This window comes from Pelophylax lessonae, assembly GCF_965119305.1.
Source record: "Pelophylax lessonae genome assembly, chromosome: 5".
In the NCBI taxonomy this organism is placed as follows: Eukaryota; Metazoa; Chordata; class Amphibia; order Anura; family Ranidae; genus Pelophylax; species Pelophylax lessonae.
Window position 1 is genome coordinate 8,290,233 of NC_138772.1, and position 19,161 is coordinate 8,309,393.

Genomic DNA, 19,161 nt, shown 5'->3' on the forward strand with positions numbered 1-19,161 from the left:
TCTATGGCCAGATTCCCTTCGTCGTCTTTTATGGGGCCAATGTGTTAAAGCATTTCTTGTTTTTTTTTTTTTTTTTTTACTCTCTTCCGCTATGTGTCTTTCGTGTTCTATTTTAGCCGCCTTGATTTCGCCTTTACATTTCTTATTGCACTCTTTGTAATGTTGGAATGCTGCCGATGACCCCTCAGCCTTGTATTTTTTTAAGACCTTTTTTTTAGTTCTAATATGCATTTTTATGTTGGAGCTTAGTCACCCAGGGTTTGTTTTTGCTCGTTTAAACGTATTCCCCTTTGGAATGCACTGACCAATCCCTTTATTTAGTATGTTCTTGAACCATTCCCATTGTTCCTCCGTGTTCTTTTTTCCCAGGGTTCTATCCCATTTGATATTGTCTAGCAAAGAGCGCAGTTTGGGGAAGTTAGCTCTTTTGAAATTCAGTGTCCGTATATTACCCTTGTGTTTCCTATTTCTATGATTTATACTGAAACCTATTGACCTATGGTCACTGTTTCCTAAGTTGCCCCATATTTCTATATCTGTGATTAGGTCTGTATTGTTGGTAATCAGTAGGTCTAGTACCGCATTGTTTCTTGTTGGTGCATTCACCATCTGACCCATGAAATTGTCCTGCAAAACATTTAGGAACTGCCAAGCCTTTGATGAATGCGCGGTTCCTTCTGCCCAGTCTATATCTGTGTAGCACCCTCCTAGTTAGGTGCTAGTCAGAGAGTGTAGCTTTGGCTCTGTCTGCTTATCAGAAGAACAGCAGGCAAAACATATGTGCACTCTGCTTATCAGGGAACAGGATTTGCAGTCAGGTCTACTCAGTGTGCCCAGTGTGTATTCATTTGGTCTTAGGGAGTGTCCCCAGCTGATCCAATGGGGAGGCACATTGGATGCTGGGGGAAATCTGACCAATGGTACACAGGCTTTTAGTACTGTCCCAGTGGGTTGGCACAGACAGTGGTGCAATATGGGACAGGGTATAAAAAGCCATGGACAAATGAGGTAGAGGTCTTTGGGCGGGAAGCCAGGTCCCAGAAGGAGGCTGGCGGCTGACTCCTCTTATTTAACAGTTGGTGGTGATCAAAGGCAGTTGGCCTGGTGTACCAGGGGCGTGAGACTGAGCCCAAAGGTCCAGGAGAAGCTGACTACAGGAGTTGGGGCACAGCAGAATCTGGAAAAACAGTGTCTGTGAGTACAGAAGAACCTGCCCAGGGGTCTGCCAGGAAGGGGACCACTCCAGAGTGTAGAGCCAGTGGACGGGTGTCAGCTAGCCCAGTGAGAAAGGGGGTACTAGGGGAGTGCCCTGAAGAGAAATGTAATGGAAACACTTACCTCATCTTTATTAAAGTAGCAGGATGAGGCAGCGGCCCTGCCGCATTCTGAAGTCAGAAGTCTCCAGCATTGTAAATAGTTAACGGTTGGAGTATCCCACTCATCCCATCTCCCATCCCAATTTAAATAAAACCACAAAAACAGCAACCCCTAGACTGATCATTGACTGAGCCAAGAACATAAAGTGATACGTTTCTTCAACCAGTTGCTACGGGTAACCCAGGGGAATCCTGAAAGTGTAATACTCAGCAGTCCTCTAGGGGGCAGTGCTACATCTGGATAATTAAAGTCCCCCATTATAATTACATTTCCAATCCTTGCTGCCATTCCAAGCTGTGATAGGAGGTCCGCCTCTCCCTCCTCCCTCTGGTTGGGGGGCCTATAGCATACGCCCAATATTACTTTCCCCATAGTGCCTTCCCTTTCAAGTTCTACCCATAGGGATTATACCTCATCCTTAGCTCCATTTGCGATGTCGTCCCTCATATTTACCTGTACACTATTACATATACAGACATACCCCTCCCCCTTTTTTACCTTCTCTATCTCTGCGATATAGGGAATACCAGCCAATCATGAGAGCTGTCAAACCAAGTCTCTGAAATCCCCACAAAATCTAAGTCCTCTTCATACATTAGCAGCTCCAGCTCTCTCATCTTGTTGGCCAGGCTTCTAGCATTGGTACACAAACCTTGTAATTTTGTCCTGTTGCATACTATATCCTCGTTCAATGTTTTTAGGCTGCTCTTGTGATTTTTCTCCATACGCACCTTGGGTTTAGGAACTCTGAACACCCTACCACTAATGTCTCCATTTGTGCCTGCTGAACCTTGCTCCCCGCTGGCTAATTCTACATCTGTACCCTCCCCCCCATCACCTAGTTTAAAAGCCCCTCTAACTTGTTGGCCATCTTCTTTCCCAGTACGGCTGCACCCTCCCCATTTAGGGGCAATTGTCTCTACTAAAGAGCCGGTAGCCGACTGAGAAGTCAGCCCAGTTACCCAGGAACCCGAAACCCTCCCTACTACACTAACTCCTCAGCCAATTGTTTACTTCCCTAATCTCCCGCTGCCTCTCAGGAGCTAAATTGAGGAGTAGGACCTCAATCTACGCCAAAGTCCCAGCAGTAATCAGCACGGGTTCACAAAAGGACGTTCTTGCCAAAAAAAATTGTTAACATTTTACGAGGAGGTGAGCTGTGAGCTAGATAGGGGGAGACCTGTGGATGTGGTGTATCTAGATTTTGCTAAGGCATTCAACACAGTTCCCCACAAATGCTTAATCTACAAATTAAGATCTGCAGGCATTGACCTCAAGGTGTGTTCTTGGATAAAAAACTGGTTACATGGGCGTGTCCAAAGGGTGGGGATAAATAACACGTACTCAGACTTGTCTGGAGTGGTAAGTGGGGTCCCCCAAGGCTCAATCCTTGGACGGATTTTGTTCAAATCATTCATCAATAACATAGAGGAGAAATCGGTAGCTCAATCTCAGTTTTCGCGGATGCCACAAAAATATGCAGGGCAATAACTTCTCAACAAGATATAGAAATCTTACAGAATGACCTGAACAACATAACAGAGTGGGCAACTATGTGGCAAATTAGATTTAATGTAGAGAAATGTAAGGTAATGCACTTGGGGACAAGAAACATAAACGCAAATTATGCTCTAGGGGGGATCCTCTGGAGGAATCTAGGATGGAGAAGGATTTTGGGGTTCTAGTAGAAGATAGACTAAGCAATAGAATGCAATGTCAAGCTGCAGCTGTCAAAGCCTGTAGAATATTAGCATGCATAAGGAAAGGGATATATTCCAGCGATAAAGCTATAATCCTTCCACTTTATAAAACCCTGGTCTGCCCACATCTGGAGTATTCTGTCCAGTTCTGGTCGCAAATCCTCAGAAGGGATGTGCTGTAACTGCAGGGCCGGCGTTAGGGGGGGGGCAAACTGGGCAACTGCCCAGGGCCCCGAGTGTCCAGGGGCCCCCAGCTGCCCCCTGTCAGCGGAGCGGAGGCAGCGTGACACTATGTGCCGGCGGGCGAGGGGCAGACTGATCATTCGGGCAGTCGGGCACTGCCCGAGGCCCCGTGGTTGAGGGGGGGGGCCCCACAGCAGTCTGTCCCTGGAGGTGCCTACACACTCTTGCTCAGCTGAGGGGCGGGGCCACACGTTCCCGCCGTGGGGGGCAGCCAGAGTGCAGAGAGAGAAAAGAGCGGAAGACATCTCTCAGCCAGCCCAGCCGGCAGCCACCCACAGGTTGTGACAGGTACGTGGAGATTTCTAGTCTGCTCTGCCTCTGCTGCCTGCTACTGTGCTTATCTGTGTAAGTTCCGATTCCGAAGCACAGTAGCAAGGGGAGGGGGGAGGGGGGTGTCAGTGTGCTACATTTATAGGCTTTGGAAGCAGCCCTTAATATGGTGGGAAACACATTTTGTCAAAGCAATTCCAACCTCTCTCTCTCTGGAATTGCTTTTTTGTTAGACTCTGTGACTCAGACTCTGTGACTTTTTTTAGACTCCGACTCTGTGGTGAATTGTGTGTGGGGGGGTATGATACAATGGTGGTGATTGGTGAATTTGGTGGGGAGATCACATGTTGGGGTGGGGGGGGGGGGGGTGTCAGTGGTGAAATGTGTGGGGTATGACACAGCAGTGCTGACTTTGGTGGGGAGATCACATATTGGTGGGGGTGTCAGTGGTGGTAAGGGGGGGGGGATGACACAGCGGTGGTGAATTTTGTGGGGAAATCACATATTGGTAGGGGGTCTGTGGCACAAACCCCCTACCAATATGTGATTTTCCCACAAAATTCACCACCGCTGTGTCATCCCCCCCCCCCTTACCACCACTGACACCCCCACCAATATGTAATCTCACCAAATTCACCACTGCTGTGTCATACCCCACACATTTCACCACTGACACCCCCCCCCCACCCCAACATGTGATCTCCCCACCAAATTCACCAATTACCACCATTGTATCATACCCCCCCACACACAATTCACCGCTGATCTCCTCACCAAATTCACCACTGCTTTGTCATTCGGAGGGAATGTCAAAGCAGTGGTGAATTTGGTGAGGAGATCAGCGGTGAATTGTGTGCGGGGGGGTATGATACAATGGTGGTGTAGCCCCCCCAAAACCACACAATTCACCACTGACACCCCCCACCCTAATATGTGATCCCCCACCAAATTCACCACTGCTGTGTCACCCCCCCCCCTTACACCCCACAAAATGTGATCTCCCCCAAATTCAATACTGCTCTCATTCCCCAACACACAATTCACCACTGACACTCGGGGCTGACGATTCAGCACTGCCCCCCCCCACCAATATATGATCTCCCCCCAAATTCAACACAACACTGTGATCCCCCCATCCCAATATGCGATCCCCTTCAGACCTGATCATTCACTACTACCTATCCCCCCCCCCCCGTCCCGACGTCACCTTCCCGCCCGCCGTCAGAGAAGAGGCAGTGGGCGGCGCGCATGGAGGAAGAATAGTCCAGTGTCCAGTCGGAGGACACCGGTCCGACCGAGTCGCGACGCCATGAAGGAGGAAGAAGTCGACTCCCGAGCAGCATGGTCACCAGGGAGTCGGGAAATGCTGGTCAGGTCACTGTGCATTGAATGGGGACATGCTGGTCAGGTCACTGTGCATTGATGGGGACATGCTGGTCAGGTCACTGTGCATTGATGGGGGGGCATGCTATGCTGGTCAGGACACTGTGCATTGATGGGGGACATGCTGGTCACTGTGCATTGAATGGGAACATGCTGGTCACTGTGCATTGATGGGGGACATGCTGGACACTGTGCATTGATGGGGGACATGCTGGACACTGTGCATCGATGGGGGGCATGCTGGACACTGTGCATTGAATGGGGGCATTCTGGACACTGTGCATTGAATGGGGGCATTCTGGACACTGTGCATTGGTGAGGGACATGCTGGTCACTGTGCATTGGTGAGGGACATGCTGGTCACTGTGCATTGATGGGGGACATGCTGGACACTGTGCATCGATGGGGGCATGCTGGACACTGTGCATTGAATGGGGGAATTCTAGACACTGTGCATTGAATGGGGGAATTCTGGACACTGTGCATTGATGGGGGACATGCTGGACACTGTGCATTGATGGGGGACATGCTGGACACTGTGCATTGATGGGGGACATGCTGGTCACTGTGCATTGATGGGGGACATGCTGGTCACTGTGCATTGATGGGGGACATGCTGGTCACTGTGCATTGATGGGGGACATGCTGGTCACTGTGCATCGATGGGGGCATGCTGGACACTGTGCATTGAATCAGGGAATTCTAGACACTGTGCATTGAATGGGGGAATTCTGGACACTGTGCATTGGTGGGGGACATGCTGGACACTGTGCATTGGTGAGGGACATGCTGGTCACTGTGCATTGGTGAGGGACATGCTGGTCACTGTGCATTGATGGGGGACATGCTGGACACTGTGCATCGATGGGGGCATGCTGGACACTGTGCATTGAATGGGGGAATTCTGGACACTGTGCATTGAATGGGGGAATTCTGGACACTGTGCATTGGTGGGGGACATGCTGGTCACTGTGCATTGATGGGGGACATGCTGGTCACTGTGCATTGATGGGGGACATGCTGGTCACTGTGCATTGATGGGGGGACATGCTGGTCACTGTGCATTGATGGGGGACATGCTGGTCACTGTGCATTGATGGGGGACTTGCTGGTCACTGTGCATTGATGGGGGACATGCTGGACACTGTGCATTGATGGGGGACATGCTGGTCACTGTGCATTGATGGGGGACATGCTGGTCACTGTGCATTGATGGGGGACATGCTGGTCACTGTGCATTGATGGGGGACATGCTGGTCACTGTGCATTGATGGGGGACATGCTGGTCACTGTGCATCGATGGGGGACATGCTGGTCACTGTGCATTGAATGGGGGAATTCTGGACACTGTGCATTGGTGGGGGACATGCTGGTCACTGTGCATTGATGGGGGACATGCTGGTCACTGTGCATTGATGGGGGACATGCTGGACACTGTGCATCGATGGGGGACATGCTGGTCACTGTGCATTGAATGGGGGAATTCTGGACACTGTGCATTGGTGGGGGACATGCTTGTCACTGTGCATTGATGGGGGACATGCTGGTCACTGTGCATTGATGGGGGACATGCTGGACACTGTGCATCGATGGGGGACATGCTGGTCACTGTGCATTGAATGGGGGAATTCTGGACACTGTGCATTGGTGGGGGACATGCTGGTCACTGTGCATTGATGGGGGACATGCTGGTCACTGTGCATTGATGGGGGACATGCTGGTCACTGTGCATTGAATGGGGGAATTCTGGACACTGTGCATTGGTGGGGGACATGCTGGTCACTGTGCATTGATGGGGGACATGCTGGTCACTGTGCATTGATGGGGGACATGCTGGACACTGTACATCGATGGGGGACATGCTGGTCACTGTGCATTGAATGGGGGAATTCTGGACACTGTGCATTGGTGGGGGACATGCTGGTCACTGTGCATTGATGGGGGACATGCTGGACACTGTGCATCGATGGGGGACATGCTGGTCACTGTGAGTTGAATGGGGGAATTCTGGACACTGTGCATTGGTGGGGGACATGCTGGTCACTGTGCATTGATGGGGGACATGCTGGTCACTGTGCATTGATGGGGGACATGCTGGTCACTGTGCATTGAATGGGGGAATTCTGGACACTGTGCATTGGTGGGGGACATGCTGGTCACTGTGCATTGATGGGGGACATGCTGGGCACTGTGCATCGATGGGGGACATGCTGGTCACTGTGCATTGAATGGGGGAATTCTGGACACTGTGCATTGGTGAGGGACATGCTGGTCACTGTGCATTGATGGGGGACATGCTGGACACTGTGCATCGATGGGGGACATGCTGGTCACTGTGCATTGAATGGGGGAATTCTGGACACTGTGCATTGGTGGGGGACATGCTGGTCACTGTGCATTGATGGGGGACATGCTGGTCACTGTGCATTGATGGGGGACATGCTGGTCACTGTGCATTGAATGGGGGAATTCTGGACACTGTGCATTGGTGGGGGACATGCTGGTCACTGTGCATTGATGGGGGACATGCTGGTCACTGTGCATTGATGGGGGACATGCTGGACACTGTACATCGATGGGGGACATGCTGGTCACTGTGCATTGAATGGGGGAATTCTGGACACTGTGCATTGGTGGGGGACATGCTGGTCACTGTGCATTGATGGGGGACATGCTGGACACTGTGCATCGATGGGGGACATGCTGGTCACTGTGAGTTGAATGGGGGAATTCTGGACACTGTGCATTGGTGGGGGACATGCTGGTCACTGTGCATTGATGGGGGACATGCTGGTCACTGTGCATTGATGGGGGACATGCTGGTCACTGTGCATTGAATGGGGGAATTCTGGACACTGTGCATTGGTGGGGGACATGCTGGTCACTGTGCATTGATGGGGGACATGCTGGACACTGTGCATCGATGGGGGACATGCTGGTCACTGTGCATTGAATGGGGGAATTCTGGACACTGTGCATTGGTGAGGGACATGCTGGTCACTGTGCATTGATGGGGGACATGCTGGACACTGTGCATCGATGGGGGACATGCTGGTCACTGTGCATTGAATGGGGGAATTCTGGACACTGTGCATTGGTGGGGGACATGCTGGTCACTGTGCATTGGTGGGGGACATGCTGGTCACTGTGCATTGATGGGGGACATGCTGGTCACTGTGCATTGATGGGGGACATGCTGGTCACTGTGCATTGATGGGGGACTTGCTGGTCACTGTGCATTCATGGGGGACATGCTGGACACTGTGCATCGATGGGGGACATGCTGGTCACTGTGAGTTGAATGGGGGAATTCTGGACACTGTGCATTGGTGGGGGACATGCTGGTCACTGTGCATTGATGGGGGACATGCTGGTCACTGTGCATTGATGGGGGACATGCTGGTCACTGTGCATTGAATGGGGGAATTCTGGACACTGTGCATTGGTGGGGGACATGCTGGTCACTGTGCATTGGTGGGGGACATGCTGGTCACTGTGCATTGATGGGGGACATGCTGGTCACTGTGCATTGATGGGGGACATGCTGGTCACTGTGCATTGATGGGGGACTTGCTGGTCACTGTGCATTCATGGGGGACATGCTGGACACTGTGCATTGATGGGGGACATGCTGGTCACTGTGCATTGATGGGGGACATGCTGGTCACTGTGCATTGATGGGGGACATGCTGGTCACTGTGCATTGATGGGGGACATGCTGGTCACTGTGCATTGATGGGGGACATGCTGGTCACTGTGCATTGAATGGGGGAATTCTGGACACTGTGCATTGGTGGGGGACATGCTGGTCACTGTGCATTGATGGGGGACATGCTGGTCACTGTGCATTGATGGGGGACATGCTGGACACTGTGCATCGATGGGGGACATGCTGGTCACTGTGCATCGATGGGGGACATGCTGGACACTGTGCATTGGTGGGGGACATGCTGGTCACTGTGCATTGATGGGGGACATGCTGGTCACTGTGCATTGATGGGGGACATGCTGGTCACTGTGCATTGATGGGGGACATGCTGGACACTGTGCATTGATGGGGGACATGCTGGACACTGTGCATTGATGGGGGACATGCTGGTCACTGTGCATTGATGGGGGACATGCTGGTCACTGTGCATTGATGGGGGACATGCTGGTCACTGTGCATTGATGGGGGACATGCTGGTCACTGTGCATTGATGGGGGACATGCTGGACACTGTGCATCGATGGGGGACATGCTGGTCACTGTGCATCGATGGGGGACATGCTGGACACTGTGCATTGGTGGGGGACATGCTGGTCACTGTGCATTGATGGGGGACATGCTGGTCACTGTGCATTGATGGGGGACATGCTGGTCACTGTGCATTGATGGGGGACATGCTGGTCACTGTGCATTGATGGGGGACATGCTGGTCACTGTGCATTGATGGGGGACATGCTGGACACTGTGCATTGATGGGGGACATGCTGGACACTGTGCATTGATGTGGGACATGCTGGTCACTGTGCATTGATGGGGGACATGCTGGTCACTGTGCATTGATGGGGGACATGCTGGTCACTGTGCATTGATGGGGGACATGCTGGTCACTGTGCATTGATGGGGGACATGTTGGTCACTGTGCATTGATGGGGGACATGCTGGACACTGTGCATTGATGGGGGACATGCTATGCTGGTCACTGTGCATTGATGGGGGACATGCTGGTCACTATGCATTGATGGGGGACATGCTGGTCACTGTGCATTGATGGGGGACATGCTGGTCACTGTGCATTGGTGGGGGACATGCTGGTCACTGTGCATTGAATGGGGGCATTCTGGTCACTGTGCATTGGTGGGGGACATGCTGGTCACTGTGCATTGATGGGGGACATGCTGGTCACTGTGCATTGATGGGGACATGCTGGTCAGGTCACTGCATTGATGGGGGACATGCTGGACACTGTGCATCAATGGGGGACATGCTGGACACTGTGCATTGAATGGGGGAATTCTGGACACTGTGCATTGGTAGGGGACATGCTGGTCACTGTGCATTGATGGGGGGACATGCTGGTCACTGTGCATTGATGGGGGACATGCTGGTCACTGTGCATTGATGGGGGACTTGCTGGTCACTGTGCATTGATGGGGGACATGCTGGACACTGTGCATTGATGGGGGACATGTTGGTCACTGTGCATTGATGGGGGACATGCTGGACACTGTGCATTGGTGGGGGACATGCTGGTCACTGTGCATTGATGGGGGACATGCTGGTCACTGTGCATTGATGGGGGACATGCTGGTCACTGTGCATTGATGGGGGACATGTCAGTCACTGTGCATTGATGGGGGACATGCTGGTCACTGTGCATTGATGGGGACATGCTGGTCACTGTGCATTGATGGGGGACATGCTGGTCACTGTGCATTGATGGGGGACATGCTGGTCACTGTGCATTGATGGGGGACATGTCGGTCACTGTGCATTGATGGGGGACATGCTGGTCACTGTGCATTGATGGGGACATGCTGGTCACTGTGCATTGAATGGGGACACACTGGTCATTCTTGAACCAACCTAATGATTGTTTGTTAAGTCACGCAATTTTTTTACAGTGTAATCCGTCAATGGTGATAGTATTAGAGTTTTTATTCTATATTTGTTGCCCTGGGGCTTTCTATTTAGTGTAAATGAGTAGTGCTATGTGCAGAGCTGTGTATGTTCTTTATATGGCTCTGCTGCTCCTCACCCAGGCCTACTTATAATAGATCTGGGTGAGGAGCAGTAAACATAATAGAATATTATAATTGATGTGATTATAATGATTATGATTATAATTAATGTTATTTAATTAAAGCATATTTTTATGTAGTTGTATGTTTTATTTGGCTAAATTGATTAAATGCGCCTATATTTTTTAAATATAAAAAATTTGGGGCCCCACTTTTAGGTTTGCCCAGGGCCACACTTTGTCTAAAACCGGTCCTGTGTAACTGGAGAGAGTCCAGAGAAGGGCAACTAAACTAATTAGGGGATTGGAGGACATTAATTACGAGGAGAGATTACAAGTACCTAATTTATTCTCCTTGGAGAGGAGACGCCTGAGAGGGGACATGATAGTGATTTACAAATACCTCAATGGTGATCCCAGCATAGGAGAAAAAAATATTTAGTCTCAAGGAGTGCAAGAGGACACAAGGCCATTCAATGAGATTAGAGGAGAGGCGGTTTAACCTTAAGCTGCGTAAGGGGTTCTTCACTGTAAGGACGGTGAGAATGTGGAACTCTCTTCCACAATTGGTGGTAGCTCAGGGATTCTTTTCTCCCAGATCACAACACTCAGGGAAGTGGGAAATGATCAAGCCACTGACACACACACACCGTACAGGTTGAACTGGATGGACTGTTGTCTTTATTCAACCTCAACTACCATGTAACAATGTACTGTTAACAGCAAACACACACATACACACTCATCATAGGTTGGGCTGGATTGACTGGTGTCTTTTTTTCAACCTCACTAACTATGTAACAGTAAGAGCTGTGAAAATATGGAGGTAGTTCTGGCCAGCTCAGTAGATTGCTTTAAAAAAGGCCTGGATTCTTTCCTAGGTGTAAATAATATAAATGGGTACTGATATTTATAGGTAAAGTTGATCCAGGGAATATCCGGTTGCCTCTCGGGGGATCAGGAAGGATTTTTTTCTGCTGCTGTAGTAAATTGGATCATGCTTTGCTGGGGTTTTTCGCCTTCTGGATCAACTGCGGATATAGGATTGTGTATATGGGATTGTATGGTTGGGTTTTCTTTATTGTTTTTTATTGGTTGAGCCAGATGGACTTGTGTCTTATGTCAACCTGACAAACTTTGCAAAGTGTACAGTCTTCTTGCCTTTAGTAAATCAACCCCCACGTGTCCATGCACAGATAGGCTTCTAGAGCAGTTCAGGGACAGCAGCATTTAGAGGCAGTTAAAGCCCCTCTTCTGAATATAGAAGAATTACTTTCAGGAGAGGGGATTTTGGGCATAAAAAATGGCAAGCGCTCCTAACTCTAGGCGCATTTAGCACTTTTAGCACTAGGCGCATTTAGCACTATTCATTTAAAAAAACAAAATAAAATACAACTGGCCAATGAAATAAATAAATGCCATAATGCCAAATGCGCCTGATCACGTCTAAACACGTTTGAAAACCTGTAACTTAGGTGTGTTTTTACTGCTGATTTTACCTGTCAAGAGAAACAGGGTTTGCAATAAACCAGTGTGCACAGTTAGTAATAATTATTTTTATTTTTTTTACTATTTTGGGATGGTTTTCCTTTGATAATAAAGGCCCACTTTTTCTGAAGAAATGCCAGTTGTAACTCACCTGCATACACAAAGTAGTTGCAAAGATCTGTAATACCTGTAAGATGTGAACACGTGCAGAAGTTTCAAAACTGCATTCAGGAAGGTTTGTTTTACCGTGATCATCAAGGGGTTAAGATACATGGATGAAATGTTTTGTAAGTCTATTTTAAGGAAGTTCAATAAAAATTTAAATTTATAAAAAAGGTACATGGATGTGATATAATATTTTATTCAAGTTTGTTTCTGCTATTCTTCTCTTTTTTTACAGTTTGTATGATAATAAACTGACAGACATTTCTTCCATCCATCTGGCATCAGGAATAAAAAATAACCGGACACTGAGGAAGCTTAACTTGTATAAGAACAATCTGGAGGGTCCTCATTTCAGTGACCTGATGACAGCTCTGACCACAAGCCTGATAGAGGAATTAGAGTGAGTAGAACGGACCTGATTGGAACAATAGTTTTCAATAATTTCCCTGCCCCCAGCATGTACATTGGTCTCTCCCTGTTTTCTGCCCCCAGCACACACATTGGTCTCTCCCTGTATTCTGCCCCCGGCACACACATTGGTCTCTCCCTGTATTCTGCTGCCAGCACACACATTGGTCTCTCCCTGTATTCTGCCACCAGCACACACATTGGTCTCTTCTCTGAACCCTGCCCCCAGTACACACATTGGTCTCTTCTCTGAATCCTGCCCCCAGTACACACATTGGTCTCTTCTCTGAATCCTGCCCCCAGTACACACATTGGTCTCTTCTCTGAATCCTGCCCCCAGTTCACACATTGGTCTCTCCCTGTATCCTGCTCCCAGAACACACATTGGTCTCTCGCTGTATCTGCCCCCTGCACACACATTGGTCTCGCCCTGTTTCCTGCCACCAGCACACACATTGGTCTCTTCTCTGAATTCTGCCCCCCCCCCCCAGTACACACATTGGTCTCTTCTTTGAATCCTGCCCCCAGTACACACATTGGTCTCTCCCTGTATCCTGCTCCAGAACACACATTGGTCTCTCGCTGTATCTGCCCCCTTCACACATATTGTATTGGTCTCGCCTTGTTTCCTGCCACCAGCACACACATTGGTCTCTTCTGAATTCTGCCCCCAGTACACACATTGGTCTCTTCTCTGAATCCTGCCCCCAGTATACACATTGGTCTCTTGCTGTATATGCCCCCAGTAAACACATTGGTCTCTTCTCTGAATCTGCCCCCAACACACACATTGGTCTCTCTCTGTATCCTGCTCCCAGAACACATATTGGTCTCTCGCTGTATCTGCCCCTACCACACACATTGGTCTCTCCCTGTATCTGCCCCCCGCACACACATTGGTCTCTCCCTGTATCTGCCCCCAGCACACACTTTGGTCTCTCTCTGTATCTGCCCCCCGCACATACATTGGTCTTTCCCTCTATCTGCTCACAGAACACACATTGATCACTCGCTGTATCTGCCCCCTGCACACATATTGGTCTCGCCCTGTTTCCTGCCACCAGCACACACATTGGTCTCTTCTCTGAATACTGCCCCCCCCCCCCCCAGTACACACATTGGTCTCTTCTCTGAATCCTGCCCCCAGTACACACATTGGTTTCTCCCCGTATCCTGCTCCCAGAACACACATTGGTCTCTCGCTGTATCTGCCCCTTCACACATATTGGTCTCACCTTGTTTCCTGCCACCAGCACACACATTGGTCTCTTCTGAATTCTGCCCCCAGTACACACATTGGTCTCTTCTCTGAATCCTGCGCCCAGTATACACATTGGTCTCTTGCTGTATCTGCCCCCAGTAAACACCTTGGTCTCTTCTCTGAATCTGCCCCCAGCACACACATTGGTCTCTCCCTGTATCCTGCTCCCAGAACACATATTGGTCTCTCGCTGTATCTGCCCCTAGCACACACATTGGTCTCTCCCTGTATCTGCCCCCCGCACACACATTGGTCTGTCCCTGTATCTGCCCCCCGCACACACATTGGTCTCTCCCTGTATCTGCCCCCCCCCCCGCACACACATTGGTCTCTCCCTGTATCTACCCCCTGCACATACATTGGTCTCTCCCTGTATCTGCCCCCAGCACACACATTGGTCTCTCCCTGCATCTGCCCCCCGCACAACATACATTGGTCTCTCCCTGTATCTGCCCCCCAGCACACACATTGGTCTCTCCCTGCATCTGCCCCCAGCACACACATTGGACTCTTCTGTATATCAATCAATTTTTATGAAAATAGAAGTGATACATTACTATCAGTAAAAATAACAAAGATAACTGCAGGGGTACACATAGATATTCAATGCAATAGCACACTAGAGTATGAAACATTAGCTATTCTTTTATAAATGACCCAGAATTACATAGGTAGTGTGTATAGTTTATAAAAAAGGGGAAAATTATATTGTAAACAAATTAATTAATTCCAGTAGCGCAGGGATGGTGACAACCTCTCACCACCGTTAAAACGTGTAAATGAGTAGGTAATGTGAGCTTCCCCACATATACACTTATAAAAATGCTCCCATATTCAGACTCATCCAGATATAAATATAGAGACTTAAACTCATAAACATGTAAATTAAATGTATATAAAATGTATATAAAAAGTCCACATGCAAGAAACAATGAACTTCAAAAAGCTTAAAAGTCCATGAGTGTGTCATGTACCTGAGTGTCCTTCAACCAGGAGGTTCCCTGTTTCATAGCTTGCAGCCTTATCTGTTGTGCCACAAAGAAGATCTGGAGTTTTGGTATTGATTTTCCAGCCTGATGCTTTACTTTTTGGACTCACTAGCTCCACCTGCTGCCAGCTGCGAAAAATGTACAATTTAACCAGCTGTGAACAATGTACAATTTATCCAGCATTTAAATAGCAGCACTTTCTGTTCCTCAATGCCCGTTTGTTTGGAATATCTTCCTGGGTGTGCTTTTTGCTCTTTTACTGACTATCGTGTATGAACTTTTGCCTGTATTCTTGACCCCTCTTCAGCCTGCCGAATCTGTACTTCACCGCCAGCTTGTGTATGACTTCTGCCTGCCTGACCATTCTTTGGATTACGTTCGGATACCGCTTTGCCCGATCTGTTGCTGGCCTGAACTGCTCATGAACAGCATATTTCTTCTCTGGACGCTAAGCTAGATGAACTTTGTTCTATGCTAAAATCCTGTTTGCCTGGCTCCTCTGTATCTGTCCAGACTCCTGCTCCAATCCAACCCACCTCTTCTGTGCCCCTCAAACTTCCCTTACCTGAAAAGTTTGGTGGTGACACCGAGGACTGCAGAGGTTTTTTAAACATTTGTCGTTTGCACTTCCGCAACAACCCTGGAGCTTTCAGTACTTCTTCTGCCAAAGTGACATTTGTAATTTCATTGTTAAAAGGGAAAGCCCTGGCATGGGTCTCTCCTTACCTGGAACGCAATGATCCTGTGCTGCAAGATGCTGATAGATTTCTGGCTTCTCTTCAGACTGTATTTGACAAGTTGGATAGAGCTTCTGCAGCCAAGTGCTCACTTTTGGACATACAACAAGGTAACAGGACTGTGGCACAGTATGCTATTGAGTTCTGTACCCTGGCGGCTGAGACCAAATGGGACTCAGGGGCATTACATGCAGCTTTCCTTAAAGGTCTTAAAGATCGCATTAAGGATGAATTGGTCTATAAGGACTCCCCAGAAGATCTTGAAAAATTCATAGAGTTGTGTGTTCGTCTGGATCTCCGGTATCATGAAAGGTGTCAGGAGAAACTCAGAACTCGTAACCTTCCAAGGCCAGTATATCGCTTGGCCCCTAACTTCCAAACACCACCTCAGCCTGAACCTGAAATTTCTGTTGAATCCAAATCTCCTGTGGAACCCATGGAAGTCAGCCATCTCCACCTCTCAGAATCGGAGAGACAGAGGAGGCATGCATTGGGCTTATGCTTATACTGTGGACTTAAAGGACATTTGCTATCTGGTTGTCCAGCCCGTCCAGTAAAAGGCAGGGTCTAACCAGTGTCGGAGGAGCTGGGTTAGACCTTACAAGTACTTCCTCCAAAACCACGACTACTGTACCCGCAACTTTCCACTTAGCCTCTAAACTTGTTTCCTGTGAGACTTCGGGATTCGGGAGGTGCTGGTATATTCTTGGATTACAATTTTGCTAAAGAAAATAACATCCCATTTGTTACAAAGTCTAGACCCCTGAGTATTACCACCCTGAATGGACAGCCGTTGGGAGATGGCCTTGTCAAGTTTGAGACCACCACTATCACCCTTCAGGTAGGCGCACTCCACAAAGAGGAAATCATTCTGTCTCTTATTGATTCCCCACTTCTGCCTGTTATCCTTGGCTACCCTTGGTTACAACAACACAACCCTTCCTTTGATTGGGTAAAGGGAGAATTAACCTATTGGGGGTCTTCCTGTTATTTGAACTGTTTATCTCGACCTACAAGACTTTCTGGTTGTCTGTTGGCTTCCGCGGCCATCCCTCCTACCTTGTCTCATGAATACTATGAATTTGCAGATGTGTTTTGCAAGAGAAAGGCGGAGGTTTTACCTCCACATCGTTCTTTTGACTGTGCGATTAATCTGATCCCTGGAGCACCTCTTCCAAAAGGAAGGACCTATCCCCTGTCTTTGCCTGAACAAAAGTCCATGGAGGAATATGTCAAGGACAACTTGGATAGAGGTTTTATTCGACCCTCTTCTTCTCCAGTAGGGGCAGGTTTCTTCTTTGTCAAAAAGAAGGATGGGGGTCTTCGACCATGCATAGACTATTGAGGGTTAAATCAGATCACTGTAAGAGACTCCTACCCATTGCCTCTTATTCTGGAGTTATTTGATGTGCTTAAGGGAGCCGTTATCTTCCCTAAACTTGACCTCCGAGGGGCTTATAATCTGGTTCGAATTAGAGAGGGAGATGAGTGGAAGACAGCTTTCAACACCCGCAATGGACACTATGAGTATCTGGTTATGCCATTTGGACTCTGTAACACTCCTGCTGTCTCCCAACGTTTCATGAATGACATTTTTCATGACTTCAGCAACAGTTTTGTGATAATCTACCTGGATGATATCTTAATTTTTTCCAAGAATCACCTTGTGCACTGCTCACATGTAAGGCAAGTATTACAGTGGCTGAGAGAAAACCACATTTATGCAAAGATTGAGAAGTGCAATTTTCATCAAAACCAGATATCTTTTATTGGATACATCATCAATAGTGTCGGTTTCCAAATGGACCCACAGAAACTCTCTGCTGTCTTGCAATGGCCCCAACCGACCACTTTGAAGGGACTCCAAAGCTTTCTGGGGTTTGCAAAATTCTACAGGCGTTTCATCAAGGGTTTTACCTCCATAGCTGCCCCCCTTACTGCTATGACTAGGAAAGGCACCAATTGCAAACTGTGGCCCTCAGAAGCAGAATCAGCTTTCCAACTTTTAAAAGGTATGTTCAGCAAGGGTCTTCAGCATCCAAACTCTGATCTCCAGTACATAGTTGAAGTGAATGCCTCTGAGGTAGGAGCAGGTGCTGTGCTGTCCCAGAGACAACCTAAGACCGGTAAGATTCATCCAGTGGTGTTTTTTTCTAAAAAGTTTTCTCCAGCGGAGATGAATTACGATGTTGGGAATCGAGAACTATTGGCTATAAAACTTGCATTAACTGAATGGCAACATCTTCTGGAAGGGGCTCGTGTAGTGCGGTGCTTCAACCGGAAGGTCTACTCTCCACGGCGTGGAGCCTGGATACAAAACCGGAACGGTCATCACCCCCTCTTTTGAATATGTGATTTTAATACAACAGAAACGTGAGTGTAATACTATGTGAATGGGATTAAACTTTTGAACGGTATTGCAGTAGTGGAGTTTGTTTTTTCTCCTACATGATCTGGAGTGCTGTTGGATGATTTGTAAAGTACATTAAGGAGGTCCAGGAGAAGTTTGGTTGGAAGTAACATATTCTCTGCCTGTTAGCTTAACCACAAAAGTGTTTAAGCAACTAGCGTTGGTGAGTGTGCACTTATACCCTTCCCCGGACACGGTGGCAGCAAGTGGTGATCCAGTACTTTGCTTCACATCTATATATTATCCCGGGATTGTTTCACTCATGGACTTTTAAACTTTTTGAAGTTCATTGTTTCTTGCATGTGGACTTTTTATATACATTTTATATACATTTCATTTACATGTTTATGAGTTTAAGTCTCTATATTTATATCTGGATGTGTCTGAATATGGGAGCATTTTTATGAGTGTATATGTGGGGAAGCTCACATTACCTACTCATTTACACATTTTAATGGTGGTGAGAGGTTGTCACCATCCCTGCGCAATTGGAATTAATTAATTTGTTTACAATATAATTTTCCCCTTTTTTATATGGTTTTGTGATAAGTTGCAGCATTTGTGTTATCATCTCCTGAGGCGCTGGCCGTTGTCTACTCTCTCTTTTGGCTCCTAAGGATTTGTGGACAATTTTCTTCAGTGTGTATAGTTTATTTTGTATGTTGGGTCAGTGGTGTCTGGGTTCGGTATATAAAAATTGTAAACATAAATCCAAACACTGTTAAAGACTGTGAGGAGGATCTTGGAAATCATCGATGACCATTTAAAAGGATAATTTCCAAGAGACTGTCATAAAACAAAGGGTGTGGGGAGCTGGGAACTGGCAAACCATACTACAAGAAGAAATACAAAAAAAAATTAAATTAGGGAATGGTTCCTTCTTTTAGACATGGGTAAAACACCGGTTCTTCAAAGACATGCTTGGGACTTACCTTGGGTGATAAGTGTTCGATCACTGCACAGTATGTAAGCAGTTTGATGAGGTCGCAGTGTAAGAGGGAGAAA

General features: G+C 48.1%; 1 protein-coding gene across 1 annotated transcript in view; it reads left to right on the top strand.

The window, feature by feature from the left end:
• The window catches only part of LOC309556401 (uncharacterized protein), a gene marked incomplete at its 5' end in the record, with an annotated part of 250,177 nt that overhangs the window by 152,621 nt on the left and 78,395 nt on the right, over positions 1 to 19,161 (top strand). Inside the window, one exon of the mRNA XM_082258865.1 lies at positions 12,587 to 12,751. Coding sequence (XP_082114991.1) covers positions 12,587 to 12,751 — 165 coding nt within the window. The remainder of the gene's footprint in view (positions 1 to 12,586; positions 12,752 to 19,161) is intronic.